This window comes from Staurois parvus, unplaced genomic scaffold (genome assembly GCF_062004578.1).
Source record: "Staurois parvus isolate SC_StPar_1 unplaced genomic scaffold, SC_StPar_1.0 ptg000500l, whole genome shotgun sequence".
NCBI lineage: Eukaryota > Metazoa > Chordata > Amphibia > Anura > Ranidae > Staurois > Staurois parvus.
In genome coordinates, this window is record NW_028318296.1 from 834173 (window position 1) to 854247 (window position 20075).

Below are 20075 nucleotides of genomic sequence, written 5' to 3' on the forward strand. Positions count from 1 at the left end.
CACTATCCCCTCCCTCCTAGATTGTTAGCTCGAATGAGCAGGGCCCTCGATCCCCTCATGTTTTGCATTGTATTGTTATTGTTCTCTCACATGTTCTGTCTCCCATTGTAATGTACAGCGCTGAGCGAACTATTGGGCTTTATAAATACTGTATAATAATAATAATGCATTGATTGTGGATCAAAGCAATTTATATGCACAACAATTTATCGCCACCAACCCAAATTCAAACCTTGCCAGACCATTCGCATGGAAACCCATTACAGTTTCCAAATTTAAATTTTTTTGTGGCCTAACCCTCAAAATGGGCATTACTAAAAAAAAAACGAATTGCGGGTATATTGATCCACAGACCCGATTCATCATGTGCCTGTGTTCTCTGCTGCCATGGCCAGGCATAGATATGAGATATGTGTTTTATGCATTTCAACGACAATACACTCTGTCATCCTCAAGGTGACCCTGAATTTGACTGGCTCCACAAAATTCTGCCCCTCGCAAATCACCTTAACCAAAACTTTGCAGACGTCTATACTCCCCAGCAAAACATCTGCGATGATGAGTCCCTCGTTAATTTTTCTGGCCGCCTTGCATTCAAACAGCAAGTGTGCCAGATATGGGGTCAAGATGTAGAAGACCTGCAAGAGGGCAACAGGCTATACATAGAAGTTTTGGATTTACATGGGAGCCCCCTGGATGCCCAGACTACATGGGGAGCAGTGACAAGATAGTTTGGTACTTGATGTCATCCTTTTTCCATATAGGGTACCACTTATACATGGACAATATTTATTCAAGCGTGCCACTATTTAGACATTTGTACAATCTTGGAACTGGAACATGTGGCACCTTGTGACCTTATGTATGCCCACCATTAGAAGTGGGTGGGTGCAGGGCGGTATATTCTAATGGTGGGCATACCACACACTTTTTCTGGCAGAGATTTCTTCTTTTTTTTCTTTCAGTCCACAGGCTGCATAAAAAAAATAAAAGAATATAGCATATATACCCAACAAGGACCAGCGACATATTGGTACATCACTGGACTTTGAATGGTTATACCACGATGATGCCTACAGCTGCAGGCATCATCCTGGTATCGTTTTTTTTAGCCGGCGATCGGCTAATTAGCTGCAGGATTGCTTTTACAAGCAGCGGGATATTATGCCCCTTCCCTGCTGCCTTCCACGGCCTTCTCGGGCAGTCCTGTGCCATCGGGGGAACCTGAGAATGCATCCGGTGTTTCTGCCAGCTGACCATAGAGCTGATCGGAGACCAGAGTGGTGCCAATCATCTCTGTAGTCTAAGAATTCGGAAGCTACAAGCATTTAATCACTTCAGTTTCGCATGATATAAACAGCGCCATTTGTAAATTGGGAAAGCATCTGATCACACCGATCTTGGTTTGATTAGATAATGTAAGGGCAGAGGAGATATCTACAGTCTGATAGACCCCAGATTTCTCAAAAAAGAATACATGACAATGCTCATTGAAGTTATAGGGGATATTTGCATTCCCTGTGATAGCATTAAAAGTGATCAATAAAAAGAAAAGAAAGGTACAGTGTAAAAAAAATCAAAAAAAATCAAAATAACTTAAAAAAAAAAACTCGCCCCTCCCATGCACGCACACCTGTGTGCACAAACGTTGACCCTGTGCCGTATGTAAACAGCGGTTGCACCATACATGTGAGGTATCGCCGTGAACATCAGATCAAGGGCAGTAATTCTAACACTAGGCCTCCTTTGTAAATCTAAAATAGTAGCTTTTAAAAGCTTTTAAAGCGTTGCCTATGGATATTAAAAATGTATGCAATTTGTCGCCATTGCACGGGGCATGCGCAGTTTTAAAACATGTCATGTTTGGTATCTATTTACCATCATATTTTATATCTTACCAAATAATTGGCCAATATATTGTGTTTTTGTGCATTAAAAGTAAAAAAAAGTGTATTTTGAAAAATCGCTGCGCGAGTATTATGTACCATAAAAAATTATAGCACCCATCATTTTATTCACTAGGGTGTCTGCTTAAAAAAATATATAATCTTTGGGGGTTTAAATTAATTTCCTAGCAAAAAATACTGATTTTTTTCATGTGAACAAAAAGTGTCAGAAAAGGCTTGATCTTCAGGTGGTTAGAAGAATGTGTGATGTGTGGCATAAACTTCTAATGCTGGGCATAAAATGCCCCCACCCCCAAAACGACCCCTTTTTGGAAAGTAGACACCCCAAACTATTTGCTGAGAGGCATGTTGAATCAATAGAAGAATTAATTATTTTACCACAAGTTTTTGGAAATTGACCAAAAATTTTTTTTTGTTCTTTTACACAAAATTGTCACTTAAATTGTTTACTGCTCCCACATGCCATGGGTATATGTGGAATTACTCCCCAAAATACATTCTGCTACTTCTCCTGAGTATGGGGGTACCACATGTGAGAGACGTTTTGGCAGTCTAGCCAAGTACAGCACCTCTAAATTCAGTAAGCACCTTCAGGCCTTTAAAGGGCTTTATTTCCTCATTACACTTCCAGACTACCTATCACAGTTTCGGAGGCCATGAAATGCCAGGATAGCACCTAAGCCCCCAAATGACCCCTTTTTGGAAAGTAGACACCCCAAGGAATTTGATAAGAAGCACGGTAAGCATTTTGCAGATCTCGTTTGTTGCCACAAGTTTTTGAAAATTGAAGAAAAAAAACAAAAGCATATTTTTTCTATTCTTTTTTTATATTTCAAAACCTTGTGAGAAAAAAGATCTGCAAAATTCTCACCATGCCGCTTTTTAAATTCCTTGGGGTGTCTACTTTCCAGAAGGGGTCATTTGGGGGGGGGGGGGGTTGGTTCTATCCTGGCATGTCAGGGCCTTTAAAACTGTGATAGGTAGTGAGGAAGTGAAATGAGGAAATTACGCACCTTCAGGCTTTCAAAGTGGTCATTGGATTTCAGGCTCCTGTATGTGGCTAGGCTCCCAAAAAGTCTCACACATGTGGTATCCCCATACTCAGTAGAGGTAGCAGAATGTATTTTTTGGTGTAATTCCACATATACCCATGGCCTGTGCGAGAAATAATTCATTTAAATGACAACTCTGTGTAAAAAAAAAAAATGTTTTTGTAATTTTCCAGAAATGTGATACAAGAAAAATCTTCCATGGACTCAATACGCCTCTCAGCAGATAGCTTAGGATGTCTACTTTCTGAAAAGGGGTCATTTGGAGGTGTTTGTACTATCCTGGTATTTTAGCACCTCAAGAAATGTAATGAGCAGTCAGAAATTAAAAGCTGTGTAAATTCCATCATCTATACCAGCAATGGGCAAACTACGGCCCGCGGGCCGTATACGGCCCGGCGGACCTTTTAATCCGGCCCGCGGAGCTAGGCTCCCGCAAGGCCAGTGGTCGGCAAGCCGCGGCTCTTTACAAACTTAGATGCGGCTCTCCTGTGTGCCGGGCGCCCGCTCCCCTCCCTCCTCTCCTCCTCTCCCCTCCCCTCCTCTCGGATGGCCGCCCCCCCTCTCGGATGGCCGCCCCCTCCCTCCTCTCGGGCGTCAGGACTCTGCAGCTGTCAGGATGTAGGCGGGGCAGCCAGGATGTAGGCGGGGCAGCGTGACGAACTCTTCTCCTCTCACAGTCCTCCCTGAAGACCAGAACGGCGCGGGAATACGAGAGGAACGCGCGGAGCAAAGGTAAGTGAATTGACACAGGGGGGACTTACTATATGGGGGATGAATTACTATATGGGGGACTTACTATATGGGGAATGAATTACTATATGGGGGACTTACTATATGGGGAATGAATTACTATATGGAGGACTTACTATATGGGGGATGAATTACTATATGGGGGACTTACTATATGGGGAATGAATTACTATATGGAGGACTTACTATATGGGGGATGAATTACTATATGGGGGACTTACTATATGGGGAATGAATTACTATATGGGGGATGAATTACTATATGGAGGACTTACTATATGGGGGATGAATTACTATATGGAGGACTTACTATATGGGGGATGAATTACTATATGGGGGACTTACTATATGGGGAATGAATTACTATATGGGGGACTTACTATATGGGGAATGAATTACTATATGGAGGACTTACTATATGGGGGATGAATTACTATATGGAGGACTTACTATATGGGGAATGAATTACTATATGGGGGACTTACTATATGGGGAATGAATTACTATATGGGGGACTTACTATATGGGGAATGAATTACTATATGGGGGACTTACTATATGGGGGATGAATTACTATATGGGGGACTTACTATATGGGGGACTTACTATATGGGGAATGAATTACTATATGGGGGACTTACTATATGGGGAATGAATTACTATATGGAGGACTTACTATATGGGGAATGAATTACTATATGGAGGACTTACTATATGGGGAATGAATTACTATATGGGGGACTTACTATATGGGGAATGAATTACTATATGGAGGACTTACTATATGGGGGATGAATTACTATATGGAGGACTTACTATATGGGGAATGAATTACTATATGGGGGACTTACTATATGGGGAATGAATTACTATATGGGGGACTTACTATATGGGGAATGAATTACTATATGGGGGACTTACTATATGGGGGATGAATTACTATATGGGGGACTTACTATATGGGGGACTTACTATATGGGGGATGAATTACTATATGGAGGACTTACTATATGGGGGATGAATTACTATATGGGGGACTTACTATATGGGGAATGAATTACTATAGGGGGGACTTACTATATGGGGAATGAATTACTATATGGAGGACTTACTATATGGGGAATGAATTACTATATGGAGGACTTACTATATGGGGGATGAATTACTATATGGGGGACTTACTATATGGGGAATGAATTACTATAGGGGGGACTTACTATATGGGGAATGAATTACTATATGGAGGACTTACTATATGGGGAATGAATTACTATATGGGGGACTTACTATATGGGGAATGAATTACTATATGGGGGACTTACTATATGGGGAATGAATTACTATATGGGGGACTTACTATATGGGGAATGAATTACTATATGGGGGACTTACTATATGGGGGACTTACTATATGGGGAATGAATTACTATATGGGGAATGAATTACTATATGGGGGACTTACTATATGGGGGACTTACTATATGGGGGATGAATTACTATATGGGGGATGAATTAATATGGGGGATGAATTAATATGGGGGATGAATTACTATGTGGGGGATGAATTACTATGTGGGGGATGAATTACTATAGGGGATGAATTACTATATGGGGGATGAATTACTATATGGGGGATGAATTGCTATATGGGGGATGAATTACTATATGGGGGACGAATTACTATATGGGGGACAAATTACTATATGGGGGATGAATTACTATATGGGGAATGAATTACTATATGGGGGACTTACTATATGGGGAATGAATTACTATAGGGGGGACTTACTATATGGGGAATGAATTACTATATGGAGGACTTACTTTATGGGGAATGAATTACTATATGGGGGACTTACTATATGGGGAATGAATTACTATATGGGGGACTTACTATATGGGGAATGAATTACTATATGGGGAATGAATTACTATATGGGGGACTTACTATATGGGGAATGAATTACTATATGGGGAATGAATTACTATATGGGGGACTTACTATATGGGGGACTTACTATATGGGGGACTTACTATATGGGGGATGAATTACTATATGGGGGATGAATTAATATGGGGGATGAATTAATATGGGGGATGAATTAATATGGGGGATGAATTACTATGTGGGGGATGAATTACTATGGGGGATGAATTACTATATGGGGGATGAATTACTATATGGGGGATGAATTGCTATATGGGGGATGAATTACTATGGGGGACGAATTACTATATGGGGGACGAATTACTATATGGGGGACGAATTACTATATGGGGGACAAATTACTATATGGGGGATGAATTACTATATGGGGGATGAATTACTATGGGGGATGAAATACTATATGGGGGATGAATTACTATGGGGGATGAATTACTATATGGGGGATTAATTACTATGCTTACTATGGGGGAATATTACTATACTTACTATGGATGACACATACACATCATTCATCTACTCTTGGTCCGGCCCCCGGGTCCAATATATGAACCCATTGCGGCCCTCAAGTCAAAAAGTTTGCCCACCCCTGATCTATACCATAGTTTGTAGACACTATAATTTTCACACAAAGCAATCAATATACACTTACTGGGATTTTTTTAACCAAAAACATGTAGCAGAATATATTTTGGCCTAAATTTATGACGAAATTTTAGTTTTTTTGGATAATTTTTATGACCAAAATGAGAAAATATATATATTTTTTTTCTTCAAACATTTTTTTGTTTATAGCGCCAAAAATAAAAAGCGCACAGGTGATCAAATACCAGCAAAAGAAAGCTCTATTTGTGTGAAAAAAAGGACATAAATGTCATTTATGTACCGTATTGCATGACCACGTAATTGTCCATTAAACTAGCGCAGCGCTGTATAGCAAAAAAATGGCGTAAATTGCAGTATCTATACCAGCAATGGGCAAACTACGGCCCGCGGGCCGTATACGGCCCGGCGGACCTTTTAATCCGGCCCGCGGAGCTAGGCTCCTCTCACAGTCCGCCCTGAAGTCCCCATGTCCCCCCTGTGTCAATTCACTTACCTTTGCTCCGCGCGTTCCTCTCGCCGTGTCCCGCGCCGGTCCGGTGCAGCATGAAAATCTGTCTCCTATGAGGATCTGTCCCCCTCGACGTATCTGCGCATGTGCCGGAGATCGCCGATTGGCTGCTAATGCCTGAACTGGCACATGCGCAGATACGTCGAGGGGGACAGATCCTCATAGGAGACAGATTTTCATGCTGCACCGGACCGGCGCGGGACACGGCGAGAGGAACGCGCGGAGCAAAGGTAAGTGAATTGACACAGGGGGGACTTGGGGAATGAATTACTATATGGGGGATGAATTACTATGGGGGATGAATTACTATATGGGGATGTATTACTATATGGGGGATGAATTACTATGGGGGATGAATTACTATATGGGGGATGAATTACTATGGGGGATGAATTACTATGGGGGATGAATTACTATGGGGGATGTATTACTATGGGGGATGAATTACTATGGGGGATGAATTACTATATGGGGGATGAATTACTATATGGGGGATGAATTACTATGGGGGATGAATTACTATATGGGGGATGAATTACTATGGGGGATGAATTACTATGGGGGATGAATTACTATATGGTGGATGAATTACTATGGGGGATGAATTACTATATGGGGGATGAATTACTATGGGGGATGAATTACTATATGGGGATGAATTACTATATGGGGATGAATTACTATGGGGGATGAATTACTATGGGGGATGTATTACTATATGGGGGATAAATTACTATGGGGGATGAATTACTATATGGGGGATGAATTACTATGGGGGATGAATTACTATATGGGGGATGAATTACTATGGGGGATGAATTACTATATGGGGGATGAATTACTATGGGGGATGAATTACTATATGGGGGATGAATTACTATGGGGGATGAATTACTATATGGGGGATGAATTACTATGGGGGATGAATTACTATATGGGGGATGAATTACTATATGGGGGATGAATTACTATAGGGGGGGGTGAATTACTATATGGGGGATGAATTACTATATGGGGGATGAATTGCTATGGGGGATGAATTACTATAGGGGGGATGAATTAATAGGGGGGATGAATTAATAGGGGGGATGAATTACTATATGGGGGATGAATTACTATGGGGGATGAATTACTATGGGGGATGAATTACTATGGGGGATGAATTACTATATGGGGGCTGAATTACTATATGGGGGATGAATTACTATATGGGGGATGAATTACTATATGGGGGATGAATTACTATGGGGGATGAATTACTATAGGGGGGATGAATTACTATGGGGGGATGAATTACTATGGGGGGATGAATTACTATATGGGGGATGAATTACTATATGGGGGATGAATTACTATATGGGGGATGAATTACTATGGGGGATGAATTACTATGGGGGATGAATTACTATATGGGGGATGAATTACTATATGGGGGATTAATTACTATGCTTACTATGGGGGAATATTACTATACTTACTATGGATGACACATACACATAATTCATCTACTCTTGGTCCGGCCCTCGGGTCCAATATATGAACCCATTGCGGCCCTCGAGTCAAAAAGTTTGCCCACCCCTGATCTATACCATAGTTTGTAGACGCTATAACTTTCACACAAAGCAATCAATATACACTTATTGGGATTTTTTTTACTAAAAACATGTAGCAGAATACATGTTGGCCTAAATTTAAAACTAACTTTGAGTTTACTATATATTTTTTATAGCTGAAAGTAAAAAATATTGTTTTTCTTCAAAATGTTCGGTCTTTTTTTGTTTGCATCATCATTTTTTTACCCTTCATAATATTTAATTTCCTTTCATAATTGAGGCAGGACTGGTTGTTGAAGTGCTGTTGTGTTATCAAATCCAACTCAGAGCTTTGACTTGGCTATTTCTCTTTATATACATTTTATATAGGTAGTACTCTCAGGTAAATGTTTATTTAGTGTGTTCCAAATAACTTTACAAAAAAAGTATGGTGTTAATTCTTGTTTATATGTTGTACTCTGAATATTTTTTTTTTCTAACCTTGCAGGCTTTTTCACTGGAAAAACAAAAGAAGTGAATAAAATTAAGTTAATAACCCAGAAGGTAGATTCCTGGAGCAAAACAATCATTGAATACCTGTACCTGTCACTTTTCCTACTTGTGAGCTTTTATGGTGAGTACATAAAATATTCTTTCGCCAGGTCTTTGAACATGACACCATGAAGACCAATAAGGAACAGAGTGAGCATGTTTTAGGCATAATACTCCTGGCAATCATGTTTTCAAGTACAACATACAGGTGAAACTCGAAAAATTATAATATCGTGCAAAAGTTCATTTATTTTAGTAATGCAACTTAAAAGGTGAAACTAATATACAGTTGTGTTCAAAATAATAGCAGTGTGTTGAAAAAAGTGAATAAAGCTCAAAATCCTTCTAATAGCTTTTATTTCCATACACACAAATGCATTGGGAACACTACACATTCTATTCCAAATCAAAACATGAAGAAAAATATATCAAATTTGTGTTGTTCCTCTAAAAAAATTGAAGAAAAGTGAATATTAGACTGTTCAAAAAAATAGCAGTGTTTGTATTCTTCTTTACAAACTCAAACATTCACTATATAAACTGAAAAATGTTTGAAGATTTTGCTTTCCTTTGAATCACCTAATTAATATTTAGTTGTATAAGCACTGTTTCTGAGAACTGCTGTACATCTGTGTTGCATGGAGTCAACCAACGTCTGGCACCTGTGACCAGGTATTCCAGCCCAGGATGATTGGACTACATTCCACAGTTCTTCTCTATTTCTTGGTTTTGCCACAGAAACTGCATTTTTGATGTCACCCCACAAGTTTTCTATTGGATTAAGATCCGGGGATTGGGCTGGCCACTCCATAACATCAATCTTGTTGGTCTGGAACCAAGATGTTGCACGTTTACTGGTGTGTTTGGGGTCGTTGTCTTGTTGGAACACCCATTTCAAGGGCATTTCCTCTTCAGCATAAGGCAGCATGACCTCTTCAAGTATTCTGATGTATTCAAACTGATCCATGATCCCTGGTATGCGATAAATAGGCCCAACACCATAGTATGAGAAACATCCCCATATCATGCTTGCACCACCATGCTTCACTGTCTTCACAGTGTACTGTGGCTTGAATTCAGTGTTTGGGGGTCGTCTCCGGCCACTAGACCCAAAAAGAACAATCTTACTTTCATCAGTCCACAAAATGTTGCGCCATTTCTCTTTAGGCCAGTCAATGTGCTCTTTGGCAAATTGTAACCTCTTCAGCACGTCTTTTTTTCAACAGTGGGACTTTGCGGGGGCTTCTTGCAGATAGCTTGGCTTCACATAGGCGTCTTCTAATTGTAACAGTACTCACAGGTAACTTTACACCTTCTTTCATCTTCCTGGAGCTGATTGTTCGCTGAGCCCTTGCCTTTTTGGCTATTCTTTTATCCATTCGAATGGTAGTTTTTCGCTTTCTTCCTCGTCCTTCAGGTTTTGGTTGCCATTTTAAAGCATTTGAGATAATTTTAGCTGAGCAGCCTATCATTTTCTTCACTTCTTTATATGTTTTCCCCTCTCCAATCAACTTTTTAATCAAGGTACGCTGTTCTTCTGGACAATGTCTGGAACGACCCATTTTCCTCAGAATTTCAGAGAGAAATGCACTGTAACCAGCATGTACAACATTTGCTGCCTTCCTTCCTTAAATAAGGGCAATAATTGCCACCTGTTTTTCAAAGAATGAATTACCTCACTAATAGAACTCCACACTGCTATTATTTTGAATATGCCCCTTTCAGTTAGTGATTCAATTACACAGAATCAGCATCATGCATGTCATGACTGTTGGGTCTGTTGGATTTCTATTACTCTACTACACCTGCTAGTAAATTATTTGCCATGTAGAAATATAATTTCTACCAAAAACAGTGATTGATCCGGTTAGTGATGTCTGATTGCTATTATTTTGAACATAACTGTATGAGATAGACTCATTACATGCAAAGCAAGATAGTTCAAGCCATGATTTGTCATTATTGTGATGATTATGGCTTACAGCTCATGAAAACCCCAAATCCACAATCTCAGAAAATGAGAATATTGTGAAAAGGTGCAATATTCTCGGCTCAAAGTGTCCCACTCTGATCAGCTAATTAAGCCATAACACCTGCAAAGGGTTCCTGAGCCTTTAAATGGTCTCTCAGTCTGGTTCAGTAGGAATCACAATCATGGGAAAGACTGCTGACCTGACAGTTGTGCAGAAAACCATCATTGACACCCTCCATAAGGAGGGAAAGCCTCAAAAGGTAATTGCAAAAGAAGTTGGATGATCCCAAAGTGCTGTATCAAAGCACATTAATAGAAAGTTATGATTGCCAAGCTGTCATACGATGTGTCTGCTAAAGACTTACCTGAACTAAGGATTGGAGAGCCAATCCGTATGAAGCCGCTTCCAGGTGACAGGACCGATCGCTGGAGACTAGGTTCCTGTGTGCAGAGAGTTGCTCCTCGATCATATCTTGTGGATGTAGAAGGTAGTCTTTACCGCCGTAATCGAGTGGACCTGCGAAAGGCAGAACGATTCACCACACAAGCCTATGAGCATCCTGCACGTGATCCTCCTGAGGTGCTCAATGCCCCGAGTCCTACTGGACCATATACTCAAAGCAGAGAGAACTCTGCTGTCATATCGGGATACAATGAGGATGACAAAATGCAGCCACATATCCCGTCAAATTCTTCTTTGCCAAACACACCAGCCAGGAAAGAGGGTAGCTCCTTATCAACACCTTCTGGAGCTGAATGGATTTCCCCAGGCAAAATCCCTGTGGTCTTGCGTAGTGGTCGAGTTTCAAGACCACCAGATAGACTCAATCTGTAGTGTATCTACCAGTAACACAGTATGCCATGTTCAAGACTGTTCAGGATCTGTTTTAGTTTAATTGTTTATAAGGTTTGAATTGAATGTAAAAAAGGGAGATGTTATAGAGTTATTATGCAAATACTGTGACCCTACTTGCATATGGTAATATTGCATTGCCTTATACTTCCTGTTTCCTGTTCTATGCTGACCTGGATGTAGTTCTGTGTACAACATGATTCCTCACACCAGCATCTTGTGTTGTCTGCATTCCTGTACATGAAACAGTTATGTGGAAGGGAAAAGTGTGGAAGAAAAAGGTGCACAAGCAGCAGGGATGACCGCAGCCTGGAGAGGATTGTCAGGAAAAGGCCATTCAAAAGTGTTGGGGACTTTCACAAGGAGTGGACTGAGGCTGGAGTCAGTGCATCAAGAGCCACCACACACAGACGGATCCTGGACATGGGCTTCAAATGTCATATTCCTCTTGTCAAGCCGCTCCCGAACAACAAACAATGTCAGAAGCGTCTTACCTGGGCTAAAGAAAAACAGACCTGGTCTGTTGCTCAGTGGTTCAAAGTCCTCTTTTCTGATGAGAGCAACGTTTGCATCTCATTTAGAAACCAAGGACCCCGAGTATGGAGGAAGAATGGAGAGGAACACACTGCAAGATGCTTGAAGTCCAGTGTGAAGTTTCCACAGTCTGTGTTGATTTGGGGAGCCATGTCATCTGCTGGTGTTGGTCCACTGTGCTTCATTAAGTCCAGGGTCACCGCAGCCGTCTACCAGGAGATTTTGGAGCACTTCATGCTTCCTTCCGCAGACGAGTTTTATGGGGATGCTGACTTCATTTTCCAGCAGGACTTGGCACCTGCCCACACTGTCAAAAGCACCAAAACCTGGTCATGGACCGTGGGATTACTGTGCTTGATTGACCAGCAAACTCGCCTGACCTGAACCCCATAGAGAATCTATGGGGCATTGCCAAGAGAAAGATATGAGACAGAACAATGCAGAAGAGCTGAAGGCCGCTATTGAAGCATCCTGGTCTTCCATAACACCTCAGCAGTGCCACAGGCTGATAGCTTCCATGCCACGCCGCTTTGAGGCAGTAATTGCTGCAAAAGGGGCCCAAACCAAGTACTGAGTACATATGCATGCTTATACTTTTCAGAGGTCCGATATTGTTCTATGTACAATCCTTGTTTTATTGATTGCATGTAATATTCTAATTTTCTGAGATTGTGGATTTGGGGTTTTCATGAACTGTAAGCCATAATCATCACAATTATGACAAATCACGGCTTGAACTATCTTGCTTTGCATGTAATGAGTCTATATTATATATTAGTTTCACCTTTTAAGTTGCATTACTGAAATAAATGAACTTTTACACCATATTCTAATTTTTCGAGTTTCACCTGTAGTACAACAGCTTCAGTGTTTTTTTTTTTGCATAAATGCATTCACAGCATTGCGGTAAAAAATGCTCCAGCACATATGCAACCCCCATCCGCTAACACTTACCTGCTTTTCTTGACACTGCTGCAGGGTCCACACTGTTCCTACAAACTTCCGGGTTGCAGAAGGGAGCTGAGTGTAAGAAATCAATTGGCACCTGCAGGTATTTGTTAGGAACCTTGATAAGGGCACAGGGGTGTGACTTGCCTGGCACTGTGTGCTTCAGTGGATAAACACAGCCCCAGCTGGGAGCACAGATGCACAGTTGTCTCCTTTGCAGCTGGCTATGCAAAGAAAACACGTGCAAACAGGGAGACGGGTGAAGCAGCTGAGGGACCAGATGCATAGCCAGGAAAGATTTTGTCAATTTTTTTTAAATGAGTTCAATTGATATTACTTACCATCGATGTGATGTGTCCGTTTTGCTGCTGACACCTGCTTTGAATGAAATCCCCCCCTCACTCCTGCAATCTTCCGGTGCCGCAGGGGTTAATAGCACCAAAGGACCTGTAATATGTACTCATCAAGAGTGACAACCATGCCCATCCTTTCCATCCACCTGTTCCATTAATATACGCTGTACTATTGCTTTGTGATTGAAAGATAATCTATGAATGGAGGATGGGTATATGAATAAAAGGTTCGCCTCCTCCAATATTACATTTAAAAGTAAGTAATGCCCCTTGTGCTGATTGTTTGTCTTGATCTGGATCCAAACCTAGGACCTCTGTTCCATCTAGAAGTAGCTCTTCTGACTGTGCCACCTGAGATGCTGGACAGTACCCTGCCTGATCCCTTGGACAACCTTACTTTCTATCTGGTTTCTGGTGAACCATGAACTCCTTGCTCCTCCCATGAACTTCCTATTAAAGCCATGTCTTTGCAGTTTCTGTTGACCAAATGATTCTGCTCTCTCCAGCCAATATCTTACTCCTTGTGTTCATGCTGCCGTCCATACCTTGGCTACCTCCTGGTGGGGGGATCCTGAGCACCACGACCTGTGCTGTGAAACCCCTCTCCACCATCAGGAGCTCTGGTGAAAAACAGTTAAATGCTTAGAACCTGTGCCTGGGGTGAGCCTACGTGAGCTTCCAGGGGGACCTGCTTGTGCATTTATCCTGCTGGGTTTTGTTTTGGTGAACCTCTCCACTGCTATAGCTACTGGCCCCTGATCCTGACCCCAGATGTTGGCATTGTTTTTTAATTTTTACTAAACTTAGGCTTTAAGGAAGCAGACAATACATTACATCTCTGGACTTCTTGAATTAAAACTAGAAATAGGGTTTAGTATCACTTTAATTCTCCTTTGTCAAGTAAGTTTTTGGTGCTTTTCACAATGTACAACCTAATCGATAAAAACCTTGCTAAGACTCTACTCCAGGATATAGTCTATAAAATAAACTACAAAATATCAAAAAATGTCAAAAAGTACTATTTCTGAGAACAGTCCAGCGCTACCATAGTAAGTTACAAAATTATAAATCATTCTTCATTCAAAATAATGAAAAACTCACAGAGACACATACTGTATATAAAGCCAATTAATTAAAAAAACACGGCCCTACTCTTTTCCTATGGGTGTTTGTAAAAATATTTATGAGACTTAATTATCATCCTCTTTGGAACCAGTCGTATATATAACAGATTTTGAGTCCTAGTGGTATACATGATCAGATGGTATATGTCAAGCTCCCCAATTGTTATGGTATATACTCAAGATATATTATCAAAACACTTCACATTGTATAATGAAGAAACCATGATGATCCCACCACAAATCCATGTACTAGAAGCAGCCTACGCTCTCAATAGTAATTATGGGATGCAATACAGAAGATACTTCAGCCATAGACAGTGTGTATGTATACACTGGTGAATCCCACTGCTGGGGCTTTAGGGAGGCGATCCCATCCAAAACTGAAACACAATCTTCAAAGTCTATGCAAAGGTGCAAAATCCATACTGTATATATTCAATATAATAGTAGCAGGTCATGCCCTGCTGAAACTGTGGGGTCACTGGACACCAAGTTCCACCAGTAGAACTTTAAAGCCTGTCTATAATACGAAAAAGAGCTCTCCTGTCTGATTCCATATTAATTGAAGGAATGGGAGTATACCAAAAACAACTGGTCAGTATATGCCTACACATTAAAATATACTTGGGTTTGTCCTTAAGTAATATATTTCCTCTCTGGTTGGCAGTTTTAACAACTAAATCAGAATTCATATGTAAATCCTTTTTACACCAATTCCTGTTGGTGCTGGAGGTGGGGTAATTTTGGAGAGTTAGTACTTCAAAGGGAGGCTCAGTGGATCTGGGGGATGTGGGCTATGAGCTCCCCAAGCCTAAATGACAGTCTGAGGTTTTCTCCATTTTTCAATACCAATTTCTGTGGGCAATGCAGTATATGCAGGGCCAGTCCTAGACTATTTGGCACCCTAGGCACAACCAGCTACTTGTACACCCTCCTCCCCCCCAACAAAAAAAATAAAACAGTCTGTGTGTTATCCGGTGTACCTCTGCCACCTAAAAGTCACTGAGCTCCCATGGAGCAGGCCAGGGGAGCACACAGGGGCTGGGGGTAACAGAAGGAAAAGGACGCTGGACAGGAGGGGTGGCATTTACTAGAACTATTCACCCGTATTTTGCTCCTGTATCAGCTGAATGATGGTGGGAGGGAGAGGAAGAGAAGATGACATTCAGCTGCTGCAGGACGAAAATACAGGTGAATAGTTCTAGTAAATAGTAAAATAAATAGTAAAGTTTGGTCTGAAAAATATGTCCAGGTTTCAGGCGGACTGAAACCGAGGCACATGATACAAAACCTGGATTGTTCTGGTGAATCCCAGACAGGTCTCCCCAGCTCCTGTGGAAGCAGGAGTCTAACAGAAGCTGTCAGGACATGCTGGAAGTTCTGGTCCCACAACAGCTGGTGGCTGACAGGTGCACTTTTAAGGTCATAGCAAGCCCCCAGTCTCCTCTCACCACATCCAGGGCTCTGCAAGGAGGAAGGGGGGAAAGAAAGAAAGAGGGAAAGCAGGAAGGACGGAAAGAAAGAAAGAGGGAAAGAAGGAAGGAGAGAAAGAAGGAAAGAGGGAACGAAGGAAGGCAGTAAAGAAGGAGGGAAGGAAGGTGGGAAATAAGGAAAGAGGGAAAGAAAGACAGAAAGAAAGAAGGCGGAAAAGAAGGAAGGAGGGAAAGAAGGCAGGAAGGAATGAAGGAGGGAAGGAAAGAAAGAAAGAAAGAGAAGGAAAGAAAGAAAGAGAGGGAAAGATGGCAGGAAGGAATGAAGGAGGGAAAGAAAGAAAGAAAGAGGGAAAGAAGGCAGGAGGGAAAGATGGCAGGAAGTAATGAAGGAGGGAGAGAAGGCAGGAAGGAATGAAAGAGGGAAAGAAGGCAGGAAGGAATGAAGGAGGGAAAGAGGGAAAGAAGGCAGGAAGGAATGAAGGAGGGAAAGAGGGAAGGAAGGCAGGAAGGAATGAAGGAGGGAGAGAAGGCAGGAAGGAATGAAGGAGGGAAAGAGGGAAAGAAGGCAGGAAGGAATGAAGGAGGGAAAGAAGGCAGGAAGGAATGAAGGAGGGAGGGAAAGAAGGCAGGAAGGAATGAAGGAGGGAAAGAAGGCAGGCAGGAAGGAAAGAAAGAAAGAAGGGAAAGAGAAAGAAGGGAAAGAAGGAAGGTAGGAAGGAAGGAGGGACATAAGGAAAGAGGGAAGGAAATAAAGAAGAGAAGGAAGGAGGGTAGCAGGAGACAGAAACAGAGACAGAAAGAAGGAAGGAAAGTGGTAAAACAGGGAGGAGGGAAAGAAAGAAAGACGGAAAGAGGGAAGGAAAGAAAGAAGAAGGGAAAGAATGAAGGCAAGAAAAAAGGAGATAGAAAGAAAGAAGGCAGGAAAGAAAGAAACAGGAAAATAGAAAGAGGGTAGGAAGGCGGGAAATAAGGAAGGCAGGAAAGAAGGAAGGCGGGAAAGAAGGAAGGCAGGAAATAAGGAAGGCGGGAAAGAAGGAAGGCGGGAAGCAGGAGACAGAAAAAGAGAGAGGAATGAAGGAAAGTGGGAAAGAAGGAAAAAAGGAAAGCGAAAGTAGGAGGGAAAGAAGAAAGGCAGGAAAGAGGGAAAGAAAGAGAGAAGGAAGGAGGGGAAGAAGAAAGGCGGGAAGCAGGAGACAGAAAAAGAGAATGAAGAAGGAAGGAGGGAAAGAGAAAGAGGGAAGAAAGGAGGGGAAGAAGGAAGGAAGGAAAAAAGGAAATAGGGAAAAAAGAGGGCAGGAAAGAAAGAAGGAGGGAAAAAAGAAAGGCATGAAAAAAGGAAAGAGGGAAGGATGGCGGGAAAGAAGGAAGGCAGAAAAAAACGAAAGAGGGAAGGAAGGAGGGAGAAACGAAAAGAGGGAAAGAAGGAATGAAGGAGGGAAAGAAGGAAAGAGGGAAAGAAGGAATGAAGGAGGGAAAGAAGGCAGGAAGGAATAAAGGAGGGAAAGAGGAAAAGAAGGCAGGAAGGAATGAAGGAGAGAAAGAAAGAAGAGATAAACAGGAGAAAAAGAGAGAAAGAGGAGATAAACAGGAGAGAAAGAAAGAAAGAAGGGAAAGAAGGAAAAAAAATGTCAATACATGCAACTTAATTGGTTTATGTGAAAGTTATAGCATCTACAAATGGCGGTATATATACTGGAATTTAAAAAAAAATAATACAGTGACCAGTGTTAATAAAAAGCACTGACACTGTACTAATGACACTGGGCAGGAAGGGGTTAACATCTGGGGCAATCAAAGGGTTAACCGTGCGCTGTTTTACTGTATGTGCTGTGTGTGTTTTGCTTGGAAAATATACTGCTGTGTATTTCTCTGCTGTGCAGAGAAATACACAGCAGCATGTTACTGCTGGCAGGAGAAAGACCTGTGTTATTTACACACAGGTCTCTCCCATGTCACTGTTCCTCGGCGATCGACATCTGTAGCCACCAATGGAGGCACAGGTAGGGCGGCACACACGCGCCCCCTACCCAGAAATGCAAAATCACATATATATATATATTTGATTTTGCGCAACCCTGCCACCCTGTAGCAGTAGTTCTGCTATAAGGCAGCAGGGAAGCAGTTAAGGGGATACTTTGGGGTGCCTCAGGTCTCCAGAACTAATGTCTCCATTGGAAAATTTCCCCTGTATTACCTTACTGGGGACAATCCCCTTCCCCCCAAATGTTGAGTTTCTTGCACTTTCTATGAAAATGGTAAACACAAAAAATAGAGAGTGAATCTCCCTAATGAGGGCACATACAGCAGTAAAAACAGACAGGGATTCTAATCCATCTGCACTCTATCCAAAACTAAAAGAAAAAAAATTAATTTTGCCTTTAGTTATACTTTAAGCCCCAGCAGTGGGTTTCACAAATGTGGATATACACACTGCCTGTGACTGAAATATTTGCTGTTTTGCATCCCATGATTACTATTGCGAGCCAGTCCTGGTTCTAGTATATGGATTTGTGGCAGGGTCATTATGGTTTCTTTATCATACAATGTAAGGTATTTTGAGTATATACTCTTAGTAACCAGGGGACTTGAAATATACCATTTGATCCTGTATAGCATTGGGACTTCAAATCTGTCATATATATGACTAGTTCCAAAGAGGATATTAATCAAAGTGATTGTAAACGCTCACCTTTTAGAACAACCCATTCAGTTTAAAATAGAAATGCCAGGAAAAACATTTTTTATAGATATATATAAAAAACCCATTATAAACACTGTTTTTCCCATTTTTTTTTAATCGCATTCTCTGTTCTCAGCTGCATAGGGAGCTTGGGTAGGACACACAGCAGCACACTGATCCTTCCCAGTGAATGGCTGTGTGTGTGTGTGTGGGGGGGGGGGGGGGGGGTCAGGACACGTTTAATCATTGGAGGAGAGCACACTGGGTTCCCAGCATAGCTAGAGAACCATACTGTGTTCTCCTGCTTAGTTGTTCACAGGAAAGCAGAGGGACTGACAGGAACATGAGGGATTTCACACAAAGGAAGCAATATAAAGAGAACAAGATCATTTTTCATACAAATACAACAGGCACATATCAGGAATATGAAATGGAATATGTTGGGTTAACATATTATTGAAGTCCCATTATTATTTTTGCAAATAGCCATCAGAAGAGAGCAGGGGCCAGGTTTAGTTGTTTTTAATTCATTGGCCAATTTTTTAAATATTTTTATGTCTGTGTTCCGCTATGTGTTTTTCATTATTTTCAATATAATATGATATATAATTTTGTAGCCTACTATGATAGTGTCATCTGGGAAAAGAAGGAACCCCGCTCACCAACCCAGTGCATGAATATTATTCTTATTATACAGGATTTATATAGCGCCAACAGTTTGCTCAGCGCTTTGCAATATAATGGGAGACAATACAGCAACAATACAGTTCAATACAAGAGGGATAGGAGGGCCTGATCCTGGGAGCTTACAATCTAGGAGAATATGTGAATGAGTGTGGCCTAAGCCAGTACCGCACCAGCCATGCCCTCAGAGGGCAACACTCATTCATTCATATATTCATGCATTGGGTCAGTGAGCAAGGTTCCTTCCTTTCTCTGATGATGCTTCTACACCTCTGAATGGGTACATAGGTGCTTGCTCCCTTCACTGCAAGAAATTTGTCTCAGCATAGAGTGGAACTACAAGTTACAGCTGGATCACTATTATGGTGGTGCTGGACTGTTCCCAGAAATGGTACTTTTTTTTACTTTTTTTTTATATTTTGTAGTTTATTTTCCAAAATACATCCTGGGGTAGAGTCTTAGCCATGTTTGTATTGGTTAAGTTGTACATGTTTATCTAATGCACACCGGCGATTCCTCCTAATTTGCATCTCTTGCATTTTTTGCATGACACGGGCCCTTGAGGACTTTGTGTGTTTAGTATGCTTTTGAAAATGGCTGTGTCCAACTAGGTGAACCTGTGACAGGGATAAATGTCCTTGT

General features: G+C 41.4%; 1 protein-coding gene across 2 annotated transcripts in view; it reads left to right on the forward strand.

Moving 5' to 3' along the window:
• LOC149452041 (uncharacterized) overlaps window positions 1-20075 on the forward strand; it is an 860283-nt gene that overhangs the window by 736288 nt on the left and 103920 nt on the right. For both annotated transcript variants that reach the window (XM_089689852.1, XM_089689853.1), the window contains one exon: window positions 8809-8934. In XM_089689852.1, the coding sequence (XP_089545978.1) occupies window positions 8809-8934 (126 nt within the window). The remainder of the gene's footprint in view (window positions 1-8808; window positions 8935-20075) is intronic.